Source organism: Argiope bruennichi, chromosome 8, assembly GCF_947563725.1.
Source record: "Argiope bruennichi chromosome 8, qqArgBrue1.1, whole genome shotgun sequence".
Lineage (NCBI taxonomy): Eukaryota > Metazoa > Arthropoda > Arachnida > Araneae > Araneidae > Argiope > Argiope bruennichi.
In genome coordinates this window covers 14,017,570-14,034,465 of record NC_079158.1, presented here as the reverse complement: position 1 = coordinate 14,034,465, position 16,896 = coordinate 14,017,570, and the positions used below count along the sequence as shown (strand labels likewise).

Here is a 16,896-nt window from a genome sequence, read left to right as displayed (position 1 = left end):
ATTCGTAAGAGTGCGGTTAAAGTAGTGCATACAAAAGATCATTATAGAATAAATATAAAAATGTTCGAAAACATCAAATGATATTCTCGCGATTCTTTCATGCGTGAGATTTAGCAATTAGAAGTGAGAAACCAAATGATGAATTTGTATCGCTATCCGAAAGTCTTAATTATTAAAAGAAACCAAACGATAAATTAGTAGTGCCATCTGGAGGTGACGTCATTTCACAAAAACGCCGAAAAGTTCCTTATGTTGTCGCGGGCAGTCACATTATGCGACTTGATTTGATTAGGATGAGGAACATTCATGCACATAATACATGAAGTTACAATGTAATATATGTAAGTTCATCAGAAGTTGAAGTTTATGTATATTTTGTAAAGGAAACCAGTGATACATTTATACATAAGAGATTCAATGGTAATACAATACATTAATATTCCTTGTGAAGTAGTAGATTGTCAAAGAAGTCCAATATTAAATTTTATAAAAAAATTACTTACAATATCCATATACTGCACAAAATATCTTATAAGTTCGAAATCTATTTTCTTTCATGAATATTTCCAAGATTAAACGTTTAAACTGCACACTTACTGAAGTCCTGGTGACTCCCTTGATTATTTGTTAAACTTGGTTTATAATGGAATTGCCGGTGATTGTCTTCAATGGTTCCTTCGATACTGTTATCAAAATCTGTTTTGGGTTTATTAATGTTTTTATTTTGTCGATTCTTTCCATAACGATCGTGAATTTTGGTATCAGGTGGATTATATGGCCTGCTTTTTTCGTGACTGTATCGTTCTTCTGATGTCCTGTCTTTCGTGCCTGTGAAATAAAAATCAAAGAACCGGGTCATCTCTATGAAAAGCCAATTCTCTAAATTTCTATCTTCACAATAATAGAATTAAAAGCAATGGACAATATCTCAACAATAGCTTTCTACTTTGGTTGTTGCAATAACTGTTTCGTATAAATAAAAGCTAAATATTAGTTCTTAACTATTCGCTAACTAACTAGTTCTTAACTAATTTATTGGTAAAAAAAATGGGATGTCAAGAACGAAACTTATATAAAAAGGTATTTTTGAAGATAACAGATACAGGATATCGTTTATTAGGAATTTAGAAAAGAAAAAAAAGTATCTTAAGGTGAACATCGGCTGTTATATCAAAGAAATAACGCCAAAATTTCTATAAATTCAACTAAAAAAGTTTCAACAATTTTGGAAAAATTATTCATTTTAGTGTAATTTTGAAAAATTATTAAGGGCGAAAAATGCCTTTCCCTAATCACAATATATAACAAATGCCAAAAATGATAATTAAACATTGGAAATTTGTTGAAAAAAGTCATTAATCAGTAGTCATAGTCAAAATCAGTAATCATTAGTTGACCAATTGTAATGCGGGAAACAGTCATTCTATTTCATCTAGTAACTTGCAAAATAATTATGTTTTCTGAAATTCAACCCAGGAATGATTAAGTGATGATAAGAAAGATTATCAACTCGGGTAATAATATCAGTAGCTGAATATTACAAGTATGAAAGAATGAATTAAGAAAATGGAAATAATAATATTCAAAAGAATATAATTAGGAAAAGAAAATAATAAGAATATAATTATTGCCTAAAAGAAAAGTCCATATACCATGCATTGCACAATTTGAGGAGGAGAAGTCTTTAAAACTTTTTTTTAAAATTAAATAAGATTAATTTTTTCAGTCAGTGAAAGAATTAAAACTGACAACGTCCCAGCAAACTCGACCCATTTCGTAGTTTTAATGATGGTCAGCAGACAATTTTCAAGAAATCCGTGATATCTTTACACTTAAATATTTTTCTAACTAAAACCTTAAATAATTTTTTGAGAAACATTACACAAAAATGATTTTTAAGAAGAATAGGAATATTTGTAGTTAATCCTTGTTGAAGAAAATGGAATATATCCTTCCAGAATTCTCACATGAGTCTTACCAATAAATGTAGGCTGGATATTTTCCACCGTTCTCTCTTCGTCCATTTTCGGAGGCATCGGTGGTATAGGCGGCATAGGCTTCACAGTGATGAAGATATCTTCTTTAGAAAACCCAGAAACGCAGGTGTATTTGCCGCTGTCTTTCAGCGAGGCTTTCCGAATCCGCAGGGCGCCTTTCATGGACACTTTCAGGCGTTTCGTGGGTTCAATCTACGGTTACGGATAATAATAATAATAATAAATATTCAGTTCAGGGATGGATTAATAAATAGGCAAAAGAGACAATGCACATAAGAGTCACAACTATAACGATCAGGAGCCTTTGAGATTTTTACAGGCATTTCGAAAGTTATTTAAGCTTGCTCATTAAATATAAGGAAAATGCAGTCGAATTTATTCAAATTAAAAACAAGTATTGTTCAAATACTTGTTTGAAAACAAATGGAAACATTCTGAATGAATGACCATTTGAAAGTTCTGTATTATGTTGTTTTATATTCTAAAAATTATAATGTTTTATAATTTAAAAAGATATCTCATACTGTTAGTATTATTTAAATTGTGTTAAGGAAAGTGTTGCCATTTTTATTATTTTTTGTTTAAATTTAGTTTTAAATTTCAGTTTTGTACTTTTGATTCAAGATACACAGAAAGTAAACCGTAATTATGTATTTTGCAATTTCAATTTGCCCAGATTTATTGCTTAAAAACTACTTCTACAAATAATAAATTAAAATCGATAAAAAAAATCTAGTTTTTAAACTTTTGGAGTGAAAAAGCATACTTATATAATATATAATACTTATTTATTTCATTGTTACTTGAAAAATCGGAGTCAACAACAAATGAAATAAAATTTGTTCCCCTTCACATTAAAGTATTAAGATATCGTCACCCGGAACACACTCCTATGTATAGTTCATGGGCTCTATTACAAGTAAGTAAAAAATAATAATAATAATAATTTCAAGATTCCGTCATTGATGCATGACACACAATAAAGTGAAATAAAAACGTGCAAAGTTTTTTTTAACCTGATAATTAAATGTAATGAAAATATTCTAACATTACTAAGAAATAAGTCACTTATTTTAAGAAACAATTCTAGAGAATAAATCTTGTTTTTATAAGTATGTATTGCGGTAAATTGTTATTGCAATAATAAATAGATTTACGTACATATGTCACTGGATAGTGGTTCAGGAAGAATCTGGCTGAATGTGGACATATATTTGGCACATTTATTTAAGTGGACATATATTTTCTTTCTATGTACTGTGATGCAGAAGATGCCTAAGTTCTTCCATGAAGTATAAAAAGTTGGTGTGGGAGAAAGTGAAAAATGCTTTCTTCAACGACCCCCTCCCCCCTCCCTCCAATTTCTGCTGATGTGATTTAGAAAAGTTTCTTAGATACAGTAAAAGGCAGATTTCGGAAGAACTATATATATTTCACTGGTTTGGTTGGTTTGAAGAATTTGGTTTGGTTTTTATTTCTTAGATTCAAAAATGATCACAATTCAGAATATTGGAAGCAATTTTATCAAGCCAAATAGAGCTACTAGCCATTTATTGTCTCATAATTTTATCAGTTACCGTCACCGTGGATTTTGTGAAACATATTTTTAAATATAATTAATATTTGTAGCAGCCATATATCGTTGAAATTCACTGCAAAGAGAATAAATGTACCATCACTAGATACGGTATTCATATGAATGAAAACTATATCTGATGTGAATGAAAATAATAACCAATGAATTGACTGCACAATAAACAAGTATATCAAAAATTAATTATGTTGAATCATCAATATGCCTTGCAAGAGGGGGGGGGCAGCTCTTAATCAAACCATTAGTTTTGGTGAATTTAACCTCTCCATTTCTATGATCATTTTAGTTCAGGGACCTCAAAATCTGAAACACCAGAATTTCCCTAAAAAACTGCAATGACCCATGTTTTAAAAAAAATAGTTTTACAAAAAAAAAAAAAAAAGTTTCTGCTTAGCTGATAGCTATTAAGCATATGTATGGTCGGACATTCTTAGGATTTAGAATCCCCCCCCCGAAACACATCTGGAAGAGCGTCCCTAACAAACAAAGAAAGCACCATTGGTATTCAATCAATCACACTGAATGAAAAATTGTGGAATTTGACAGTGATATCCGGGAGAATCGGGCAAGCTCCATAACTTTGTTGAACGGATGTTTGAGACTTTTTTGCTGTTAAACTGTGGAACTGCCATTTTAAACTGAAAAACCATATTAAATTTACAATTATGCTTTGAATTGAGTTTTAATTCATCCCGTTCAGCCCCAGCTTTTTACTGAGAAGACTCCCTTTTTGACTGAAAAAAAAAATATTTGTTGAGCTCAAGTTTGATATATTGTTCCGTGTTTTGCTTTTTTTCCCCTATGATAGAACAATAAAAAACGTATTTATGTATGTATCCTATGTATATGTAATAAAATAAATAAGTATAAAATATCTATGTTGTTCTTTTCCTGGAGACAAACGTCAGGAAATCTAAGTTCTTACAAGTTGTGCACTTAAAAACAAGTTTATTTATAATTCTCAATCACTAATCATTTCAACTCAATTCTTTTTTTAAGTCATTTTTAGTGGATATCTTTTTCTTACTTAACAATCATTCAAAACAAATATTGATTTTTGGAAGGTAAATAATGAATTAAAAAAAAATAATAGGAAACAAAAATACTGAAAGCTCTGTTTATGGCAATTGTCTTTCAAATATTTTGAATTCGAAACTAAATTTTATAAAGTTGTTAAAATAGAGAAACAGTTGGAAATAATCGACAAAATTTTATGTTTAATTTAATTAAAATTTCAAGCAAATATTCATAATTTTGAACTATTTTGAGAAATTAACAAATTCTGAATTGAAACCATTGAAATATATTCTATTTTTCCGCGCCTTTCATTACTTTTTTACAAAATTTCTACATTCTTTTGTGAGAGTTATGAATCCAATTGCCCATGGTTACTTGAAAATTTCTTTTAAAATAAGAAATCCAAAGTTTTTGACAGTAATTCGATTGCCAATCAATTTAAACAAATAAAGCCATAATTTATAACAATACATGTTTATTAATAACAGTTTTGTTGATTATATTAGAATTAAATAATTTCCTATGAAGCTTATATTGGAAATGAACTACAATTCATGCACTTTTTCATTCTGTTAAGCATTTTTAAGGACTTTTTTAAATCAAGAAATGACTTTTCTGTGAATTTTATGATTAATAAATACTTTGTGGATAGCAAACAAAGGTAAACTGAAAAATAAATTTCGAGTGTATCAACTCTGTTTTAACCATGTGTTATGTCTAATGGCACTAGTCATTGACAAGCCCACTGAGGATGTCAGCGATTTTAAGCCGAGTAAGGGTCTCTTTTTTTAAGTAGCGCCATCTAGGGTCAAGAGAACGATTTAGCTACTCATGCGTCACATTCGCTTGCACAACCCCTTTTTTCAGGGGGGCACATTCACACACCTCACAGATAGAACACAGAAGAAAAACAACAACCATGCCCGAATCGGGACTCGAACCCGGGACGCCCAGATCACGGGGAAGACACGCTACCCTTATGCCAGGACGCCGGCGTATTAACCATTCGAATGAATAAAATGAAATAAAATATATGAATAAAATGAAATTAAAGCGTATTAATTAAAGCGTATGAATAAAATGAAATTAAAGTAGTTTCCGAAAATGGTAAACCAACTCAACTGGTGATATATTTTTTTACCTGTTCGCTGTCTTTATACCACAAAACCATTGTGGAGTTGTGTTTGCGAGGGCATCCAATTTTGAGGTTCGTTCCAGCGAACACCACCGCTTTGCTGCCGATTTTGAGATTGACCGTCTTTGTAGGAAACTGCTGCACATAGTTTTCGTTAGAGGGGACGATATGGCCTCCCACCGGGCAAGGCTTGCTATTGCACACTTTCTGAATCTTCGGCCGGTGCTTGGGACACTGGGACGGTGCTAATTCAACTACCTGACCAAAAGCCTTCTCTTTCATGCATCGGATCTTCCGGACTTTTTCACCACCACCGCAACTTTTGGAACACTGCGTGAAATGGCTCCATTTTTAATAAATCATATAACTTATACCAATATCAAGAATAGCAAACATGTATCAATATCAACAAAAAATCCATATTGATATTCATCATACTTTACCTTTGACCAGGGTTCCACTTTCCACCTCGAAGGGCACTCGAAGACATTGCAGAATTGCTTTTCTAACGGTGGTGGTTGGGGACAGTTGTCGTTGCTGACTACCAGAGTGCTGGCAGGACCCCTCAGCACTTCGTGGATACACTGCACTTTTCGAGTCATTTCACCGCCTCCACAAGGCTTAGAACACGGACTGAAATCCGAAATGTTCCATCTGCGGAAAACGTGTTCATTTAAAAGTGAATAACAATGCCGAAAATGAGATAATATAGGGAATAATTCTTGCTACAATTCTACATAACAAAGACATGGATATTGCATTATACCTGTAATAATAAAAAATATTAATGTTGTTACCTGGGCAAATCAATAGCAGAACAAAATAGAAGCAAAGAGTTTGAACTTAATGGTCATATAAGCAAGCGATCCCGTGTAGAATAAGGTAATACAATCATTTTTGATTATACGAGGTGTCACAAAAAAAAATGAATAAAGCTTTACTTTCGTAAATACTGCAACGGGACATATACTCCCAATTAAAAAGTATCATTAAATAATTGCGAGTAAATCTATACAAACAATGCAGGTTAATAGTAAAAAGATTTTAAAAGTTACATTTTTAAGGTACCCTCAATGAAAAAGTGTCAATAAACGTTTCACCTGTATTCATCTATGCACTCCGCATATCTAAGATCAAAATGTGCAAAGATATGCTTGTTTTTAAATTTAGAGGTACTAAATACAAATTTAAATGAAAACATTTATTTTAGAAGTACAAATTCCTTTAACACAGAAAAACTATTCTATACAAATATTTCTTTAGTAATACGTCGTCCAATCATCCAATTTAGATGAGTTTGGTTAGGTCAGAATTTTTTATCCCCTCAATCGGAGAGTGGGAAACGCTGACGAAAGCATATTTACAAAGCTTGTGTTGAATTAATTAAACAGAAAAAGTGGAATGAGATCAGGAAATAAAAGAACATTTTAGAATGAAGTTAATATGGGCTCAAATAAGACATAACTTTGGAAATTAATTTGAATTGAAATTACATTTTGAAATACCATTATATATATTGTTCCCGAAAATGCCAACAAATATCCCACTCAAACAGAGATATAGAGACATAAATTAAGGCAATACGATTACCTCAACAGGTTTTACAGATAGAAGCATGAAACCTTGTGTGTTTATAGATGAGTATAAGAAAAACTTTATATTTAATAACACGTTTTGCTATGGGGACCGTATAAAAATTGAATTTTTCTATTATCATCCTCTATAAAATTAAAATATTTTCATACATTTGGTTACTTTATTTGATGAAAACCTGGAAATTATAAGTATATCTAATTGCAATAAATAACGAAATAAATGCTTATTCCTCTTTTGGGGGACACCTTGAATACCGATATTTCTTACGTTAAAGCAGAAAGAATTAAATTATGCATTTAAATATTTTTAATCGAGTCGGCACACAATATTAAATGGGGTCAAAAGTAAATAATAAAGCCGAGGTGGCCTGGTAGTATTGGGACTTCGGATTTTCTTGATTTCGGAACTGGAGGGTTTCAGGTTCGAGATCCAATTCCGCCGAAGAACCGTCGTGTAAGTGGGTCTGTTGCATGTTAAATCAGTCAGGGGCAAACGTCCTCTCTCTAGTGTGATGCGGAAGTTTAGTGAAGTGGGTGCCAACTCAGGTGTCGTCCTCGTCATCTGACCACGGTTCAAAATTACAAGATTCGTCCCAAAATATCCTTAGTGTTGCTTTAAAGCGGGACATTAATATAACTAATCTAAACTAAGTAAAATAAGAACGAAAATATAAATAATTAAAAGATAATTTTTTAAATTTAGCGGCGATTTTTTTAAAAATCTTAGTTATTATTTTTTTTAATATTGTCTGTGGATGCCAGAAAATGACTACCTACCTCGGAGGGCAAGGATGGTCGTTACAAAACTGAGTCTTGGCTTCGGGTTTCTTGCTGATATCGCACTGGGTCGCCTTCACAACAGCTTGATCATGATCTCGGACGCACTGGATTATGGATTCTTGTGTTCCTAAAGGATAAGAAGTCATAAAAAATAATTTTGAAAAAGTGATAGACATCTTAAAAGAAGGAAATTGTGTTTGACAACCTCGCTAGATACTTTTATAAGAAAAGAAAATTTTAGAACTTGACAGCTTAAGTTTTTTTAAGATACAGTTGAGTAGTAGATATTAAAGAATATCTAAGTTAAGTTGAAGTTTACTGTTGAGGTTTTAAGTTAAGTTGAGGGTTTATTAAATGCATCTCTTACTCTATTTTTATTTAATTTAAATCTAAGGATGATACAAGATGAATATTTACATCATGAAAACGGCAAACTTTCATTTATTTTCCTTGCAAGTACATAAATAAAAGTCTCTGTTTCAAGGGATTCTTGTTGTTACTTATGCACTTGTCATAGGCAAGTCCACTGACTAAATCAGCGATTTTAAGCTTAGCTTCTGAGGGTAAAGGCCCCTGAGCCCCCGAAGGCAGAAGTCTGACTTTTAGCTCATATGAAGAAGACATTCACACACTCGCTTGCACAACCCTTTTTACAGGGTAGCTCTTTCACATACCTCACAGGGTAAAAAACAACCAGGACTCGAACCTGGGACTCCCAGATCAAGGGGAAGACTCGGCACCTCTAGGGCAGGACGCTGGCTCAAGGAATTGTTTTCTTTCAAGCGAGAATCCATATAAAATTTTATTTATATCTTTAGTCCTTCCATTTATTTTAAAGGCATTTGATGCAGTGAGTAGGCTATAAGAGCCTTGATCCTCGCATTCTGCTTTCCAAACTCAAATCTCCCTTTTACTAACTGAAGCTCCAAGTGTACTTGTAATTAGCTTGTGAAGATAATACTACAAATATAAATATTCTCATCAATGACATCAAATTCATTGAAATAATTACAATATCAATTGAAAATTATTAAACGAATCTTAAATCTTAACCATTTGCCTAACAGGCACCATTTAAATAGGTTCATCATTTCAGGATTTTATTTATAACCATTATTTTTGTTAATTTTAATTGTTAATTTCCCCATAAAGTGGGTAAGAAGACGTAGATTAATTTTTTTGACGAAATTCAATTTTAAGTATTTATGTATAAGTATTTTTCAGAACAATAACGATACCTTGACCCGCTTAACTAAGGTATATGGATTAAATCTGACTAATCGGACAGCCACAACAGCATTGGAGAGAATTCAAGTTGAGTCCTAAGGTCCATCACAGGCCACGGTACAACCCTTTCCGTGAGAAGCACGTCCCATCATCGTAGGAGGTAGCCAACCCTCACCATTTTTGACCCACCTCGAGGGCGTGAACCATCCACCAAACCGGAAACTTCTCATCCTCATATCTGAGGTGTCCTCTGGTGGGAATTTCAGACCAATAAACAAATCCGTGTATTAAATGAATAACTATGGATTCATTTATTCTTTCTGAGTGCAAAGGGTTATTTTTTTCTTTACAAATCACACTATTACAAACTTGAAATTGAAAACACTAGCAAAAACTACTTTATGCAGATAAATAATTATAATTACTAGCAACAAATATAAAATCTGAGCATAAAAAGTAATTTAGCTAATTAGTTTCTTAAAAATTACTATAAATCTTGTGTATCTTGAATTTGTTACTCACTAAAATGTAGATTTTACTCAATTTTATGTTTCTTTTCATTCTGCGTCGCATTTTCATCCCCCCCTTTTGTTAAAAGTATCACTAAATTAATATTAGTAACTCAATTTTCATTTCTCAGATTCTATTTTCAAAGCGAAACAAAGTATACGAGAATGCACAAGTACTATTTCTATTTGTTTAAAAGTTGGTCATACAGCATATACAATCGTAATATAATCAACATTTATAAAAATTCTTTCAAAGATTTCTAAATCACACTTCAATGAGCCTGCTATGCTATTCCAAATGAAGTAGAAAAAAGAAAGGAATAGAAAAAAGAAAAATTGCTTCACAATGAAGCATAAAAGTCACGAATTTTCATCGAAATAAGGAAAAGAAAATTATGAGAGTTTAATTAAATCTCCCAGGCAACGAGGAATCACGAACTGTTTTTCACTACTTTTAATCTGAGAATTTCTCCCCCCTTTAATTGTGTCTACCTCGTTGGTTTGATTCAAAGTCGGAGGGATGAGTGAAGTGGCATCATTTAAAACGCCACCTTCATGCGTGTCATGTTCTGGATCATCACGCCATGCAAGATGTTAGCGTAAAAGTGGTGTAAGTCAAAGCTTTATCTTGAGCTTTTGTATCTTAACACTTCTGACTGATCTGAAGAGGTGATTGGTATTTTATTCGTAGAGTCGTTGTGCACTTAATGGTGATAACACTTTTCGAGCTAAAAGAGGCATTTTAATTATATTTGTTATTAACTTTTTTATTTTAGAAAAATCGCACTAATCATTTGCAAATATTTACTATTAAAAATGCAGACATGATCCTTCATGTGATATACAAAGAAAAAGCTGCTGAACTTGGTGTTGAAATGATCTGGATCAGTACTCATCAAGGGTAAATTGGAAAAGATACACTAGCCAAGGAAGTTTTAAACTTAGAAACACAAGAAATATCTTTCCACGAGTCCAAAATCAAACTCATAAATGAGACCAAAAAACTAATAATTAAGGATTGGCAGGAGATTAATTCCATCAAGAGGCAAATAACCTACCAATATTTTAGAAACGTTTCGGTTAACCATATTGAGGGTGATTTTTATCTTAACCAAGTATATATTAGCAATGGTGTATTTTCTGTGCATTAAAGTCGTTTCTTTGACCAAAGTTCGACTTGTCAGTGTGGCACCGAAGAAGGATCTATAAATCACGTGATCAAAACCTGTGCACTATGGCGAGAACACAGACTCATATGGCCAAGAAATTGGATCTATCTTGACGTCGAAGAACTCTTAAAAATTCCAATCACTAAATCTTCTACTAGGGATATTTTGTCAAAGCTTTTGTGTTTAGCTCACCCCTAATGTAAAAATTTAACGCTCATTTAATGTATTTTATGGATTTTTAATGTTTCACAACTTAATATGTAATGTAAAATGTAATGTTTTTTTTCTATTCCTTTTCTCTAGCAATATGCATTTTCTCTAGAGGGTTTTTTACTGTTTGCAAGGGCCCAATGTCATCAAGTGTAGTTTGTTCCCTCGTGCAAGGTGGGGTTGCTCTTCGGCGGATCTATAAATTTTCCCGCATAACCTTTGGCTAGGGCGGGTACCGCACATTATAAAAACAATTTAATTTTGAAAATTATCAAAGGTTGGAAGCAACTCTAATTTCTGGCAAATGCAGCTCCTCATTATCAATTTCTACAAGAAAGTTCCTGATGAGTTGGAATCGTCATTTCAATTCAAGGGATTAAGTTAAATAGGACTGCAAGCTATACTGCCAATGAACATTGGCCACAGAGCATCTTGTAGATCGATGAGGTCCATTTTTACTTAAACGGCAATGTCAACACCTGAAACTGCAGGATTTGGATCAAACAAATCCCTGACGTTATATGCTCAGTTTTATATGAGTTCTTTCTGAAGCCACCAAACTATTACCAGGTTTGGTAACATTTTGTTTAAGAGTATTTTTATGGCTATTTCAGAATGGAACTTTAATTATAAAGTTGCTGTACATAATTGCACGAAAATTTATTCTTCAAAATATTTAAATTATTAAAGAACGAATTATTAAATGATAGCTATAAAATTCTTTTTATATTACATTAATGAATAAGAGTTGAATCTTTAATCTTCTGAATTTTAAGAAAGACGATGAAAAATCTTATCATACAGTGTTTAGAATAAATTTTGCAATTAAAAATCATAAATTTTGCTATTTACGGTAGTCAAATTTAAGCTTAGTCTTTAATTTATGTACAAATGTAAATTGGAGAGCAAGTACAAATTTTAGTTTGTCTTGAATATCTTAAAACCTCCTAAATTTTCACACTACAGACTTATATCAAATTAAGGAGTATAAAATTCCTTATATTTTCAAGCTTTTATTTTTCTTAAAGTTTTAATATTTTTGCAAATAAGTGTTCTAAACTACTTTTTCGTTTTCAATAATTTACGACCCCCTGGTTCATCAAATCGGCATGTTACTTACATGAAAAATAGCCTTCAAGAATGTGCTTTCACTTAAAAAAATTCATAGCTGAAACACCTTTTCGTATTTTTTTATTAATTTTTTACAGTTTCCAAAAGTTTGCCGACTCCTTATATTTTTGCGATTTTCACCCTCTAAACGCCGTTTGGGACCCCATGTTGTATGGTGATTCTTTATCCTCTTGATACCTACTATAACCCCTCTGAATTTGTCGGTCGAATTCGGCAACACCCTGTATATCAAATAAATATATGAATGTTTCTCAAACACAATTTATAAATATTAAATTAAGGCAAAATTGATTATCTGATTTATTCTTTCTTGAACATTATGCGTATTTATATTTATTTTCATGTTATTTTGAGCTTTACCCAATTTGTTCCTTAACTAAAAACGCTCTGGATATGAAATTTTAAATCATTTAAATCAACACAATCACAGACATACAAGAAAAATTACCTAGATGTTGTTTCAGAAGATGCAACTATAGAAAATAGATCGATTATAATAATTTTTCCTTTCAAATTTACATTTCTTTAGTTCATTTGAAGAATTAAATTCTAGGTCTTTCAGCCGTTATTAAAGTGATACGTACGACAAAAATGAGTCAAAATATTAATTAAAAATATGAATCAAATGGAATACATTTATCAGAAAAATTCTTGAAACATTTATTTGATATACTCATCAAACAAATCGAATGATTGAATAAAGGAAGTAAAAAGGCAGCAAACCGCCATTTCAGTTGCATTTAATCCTGCTAGATAAATATGCTATGTTTCTATTAATTAATTTTTGATACAGAGTAGAAGTTGCTAAACCTTTCTTTATTCTAAAAAAGCCATGTTACCCAGTTGATAGGTAGTGCTTTATATATTAAATCGAAATAAGTCGTAATTTAAATACTTAATACTGTGCCTTAAATAATAAAACGCTTTTTTTTTTTAACTTCAGTCGATTTATTTCCATGTATTTTATTTTCTTATTAACAAAAAGGAAATAAACACTTGCTGTATATAAGTTGTTATGAAATTTAATTATTATTTAGTAAAATATTTCGCCACATCAACTTTAACTTAGATATTTGGCCAGCAATATGGAATACCCATCATAATAATTAATATTCCAAAATAACTGGAATACTAGTCACTATGAATATTGGTTATAATTAATTTTTTCATTCGGATAAGTGTGTTGTATTTTGCAATAATTATAATAATAAAAGGAAATATTCTCACATAATTTCAATTAAAATTTCTTATTTTGACATACTTAATAACAGAATATTGCGTATTTTTTAAACTTGACCCTTATTTTTTATTAATTTTAATGTGAAAATTAACAATCATAACGATATTCTGGTTAGGGTGTGAATATGGTAATCAAAGCTGATTACTCCTATTCCTCCAGAGGTACACGGAAAAAATCTGAAAGAATGGAAGCCGCGACAGCATTGGCGGGAACTAAGGTTGAGTCCTAATGGCACCACCGGCCATGTTACAACACTTCCCATAAAAATCACGCCCCACAATTGGTATGGGATAGTCCCCCACACCATCTCTGCACCCAACAGGACAGAGAGAACCAACCACCATACCGGAAGCTTCTCATATCCATGTTTGAGATGTTTCCTGGGGTCGTGAGAGGATTAATATGGCAAAGATAACTTTTCATTTTAAATTCGACGGACTTCTTCATCCATTTCCAAACAAATTCAATAATCTGAAAAGATAAAGTTGTATTGTAAAACCCATTCTAATTTTACATGCTGCACAGTGCTTAAATTCATTTTATACCGGTTGTTTTGGGGAGAATTCTCATAGGAATAAAATGCTAAGACTTCATTAACAGTAAGTATATTTGCTTCCATCCCACTGAGAGTTCCCACAGTTAAAAAACCAAATAAAAGTTTAGAACAGTGAACTGATTTTTATTCTCAGAGCCTCATGAACTCAAAACCAGCGTTTTAGTTCATTTTCTCTCATTCTCCGTTTCAAATTTGTATCTCATTTTAGTGGACAATATTTTTTTTATAGCGTTCCTGAAATACGGGATTTTTCATTACTCTCATTTGGGTAATTTCGGCCCACAATACGTGCTCTAAATGCTAAAGTCGCGTCTTAGAAAGTGTTTTTTATTCTGCAACACTCCGCAACATAAATTATTCAGTATAATCATTGAATGGGAAGAGTTCTTTTTCTCTTCTTCTGGTGATTTCGTTTTTATTCATGCTATTTAAATCTAACGCTTATCATTGCTATACAACTTAAGCTAGTGGATCGCAGTGAATATTTCTTCAGAACTGTAAATTATCAAATACTTGATTTTTTATAAAGCATACACTGCCTGTACATTACCAAAGCAGTAATGATATTGATGATGATTTCATTTTTATTCATAATATTTAAGTTTAATATCACTTCTAAACAACATGTTATGGGATTGCCACCATTAAAAAGGTTCATGTACAAGATAACTAAGAAAACTAAAAGAACGCGGTTTTAATGTCAGAAGATTTGGCGAAATCATGAACATGGAATTATAAAAAAGCGATTTCGCTGAAATCAAATGTAACTAATACTACCAGCAAATCAACAATTTAAAAAACGAAAAAGTGAAATCACAATTATGATCACGACATCGCAACGGATTCGTAATAAGACCAATTGTAACTCCAAGATTCCTATCATTAGTCCATTGCTTCCGTTTTATCATCTCGGCACTAATGCACTGCTATTTGCGCCAATCAAATTAAAAACTTAGCATATAAAAAAAATTAATTCAAGTGAACTTGTGTTTTTTAAAAGATCTTTTGCAGTTAAAAAATCTATTTTACTAACACAAATAAAAAAAAAAATGCTGATTATTTAAAATGAATCCACATTACTTAAATTTCGTAAAAGAAATTTTAATGCAGGTTAGAGTTATATCTAAACCACCAGTTTTCAACCTTTTTAGAATTTGGAAGTCATTTTCTTTCTATCATTACCCAATAAAGAAACTGATACATTGCTCCCTTATAAGTAGCAAAATTAAACAAAATTATTTAAATAAAGAGTTTCTTTTAATTACATGTAGTTACTTCTTTTTAAAGGAAGCATTTAATTTTAAGTTAACAAAATATATTTTCTGATTTATGTATGTATACCTTTTTCTCCTTTAATTCGTTATTTGCCGAAATATTTTATCATCTATTTTTGAATCGTATTTTTGTATCATTCGATATAAAACAATTATTTTAATTAACAATTAAAGATTTAAAATTTCTGCTTTTAGATTATATTTAATGTTTTCCTTTTTTTAAATACCATAAGAAAAAAAATATAACTTGCGAAGATATCAACCTGATTTAAATGGTATTTTTCAGTACTTTCGGTAAATAACGAAATAAATCCTTACAATTTCATCCAGAGTACATCGTTATACATTTATAACCTACAAACAGATAACCTATTGTTATTTAGGAAACGATTTTTTATTAATTGTTATTGCCAGTAACTTTACCCGACAAAAAAAGTTATCTTTTCCACCTGCATCATATTTATTTAAGCCTTTCAAATGTTAAATGTTTAAAAAACTTATTTTTCCAAAGATGCAGGAGGTTCAAAAAGCAAACACATTTGCATTTTCCATTATTATAATTTATAGGCCAGATGAATCTAGGCTATTTTTTCTATCTATAGGTAAATTCAACAAATATTCAGCATAGATTCTTTCCATAATTCTTTACATACAATGCTTTTAGAATCCATAAGCTCAATTAGAAATATAGAACATGTGCTATTCAGTTTATATATATATATATAAACTGAATATATATATCGAAGACGCAAATCATAATCTTCAGCCCTTTCATGGAACATTATATGAAAATTAGCATAAAAATATAAACAAAAGACACCATCACGACTTCAGCACCATTTCAAAAGGCAAAAGTATCAATTTTCAGGTGAAGATGGCGCCACGGTATCACTCTATTCAGTGAAAGTTTAGGTTTCGGTTTCATCTGGAAGTCCTCAGAAAATGTTTTCAGTTTATACTTTTTAAATAGTATTATTTTAATATTTATGTATTGTTTAAGATATTAGATTGATGATTTACATTTAATAGATATACGTCATATAATTTTACTTGCTACTTGTATGACATTAAATTTGTGTAAAATTCTACTCAATTACTATTTGATCATTTTTCGCGTACTTAGAAATAATATGGGAAAATATCTGAGAGCTGCCAAACATTTGAATTCCTTTTACAATAAAAAGTAATGTTTTCTATATTTATCTTTCTGTAAATCAATTTTTATTTTTGTCAAATCAGAACCTTTTTTCTTTCTTTCTTTCTCTCTCTCTCATAATGCTTGTTATAATGCGATTTTTTAAGCAATCTTTGTATCAGTGATGCCAAACAAGAAGAACAAGGAAAATAAAAATTTAAATAATTTAGTGACGCATTGTATTATAGTGAAGATAGCAGTACTAAACCGATATGATCATTAAATGGTTTCTTCCTCAAGGTACGGTCATTAAATGGTTTCTTCCTC

The 16,896-nt window shown here is 31.2% G+C and overlaps 1 protein-coding gene across 5 annotated transcripts in view; it reads right to left on the bottom strand.

Moving 5' to 3' along the window:
• LOC129980881 (protein madd-4-like) overlaps positions 1-16,896 on the bottom strand; it is a 323,844-nt gene that overhangs the window by 34,955 nt on the left and 271,993 nt on the right. For all 5 annotated transcript variants that reach the window (XR_008785271.1, XR_008785272.1, XM_056091332.1 and 2 more), the window contains exons 12-16: positions 8,116-8,245; positions 6,187-6,397; positions 5,750-6,073; positions 1,979-2,189; positions 598-828 (exon numbers count right to left, since the gene is read on the bottom strand). Coding sequence is in view for 3 of the 5 variants with exons in the window: in XM_056091332.1 (XP_055947307.1) it covers positions 598-828; positions 1,979-2,189; positions 5,750-6,073; positions 6,187-6,397; positions 8,116-8,245 (1,107 nt within the window). In the remaining 2 variants the exon portion in view is untranslated. The remainder of the gene's footprint in view (positions 1-597; positions 829-1,978; positions 2,190-5,749; positions 6,074-6,186; positions 6,398-8,115; positions 8,246-16,896) is intronic.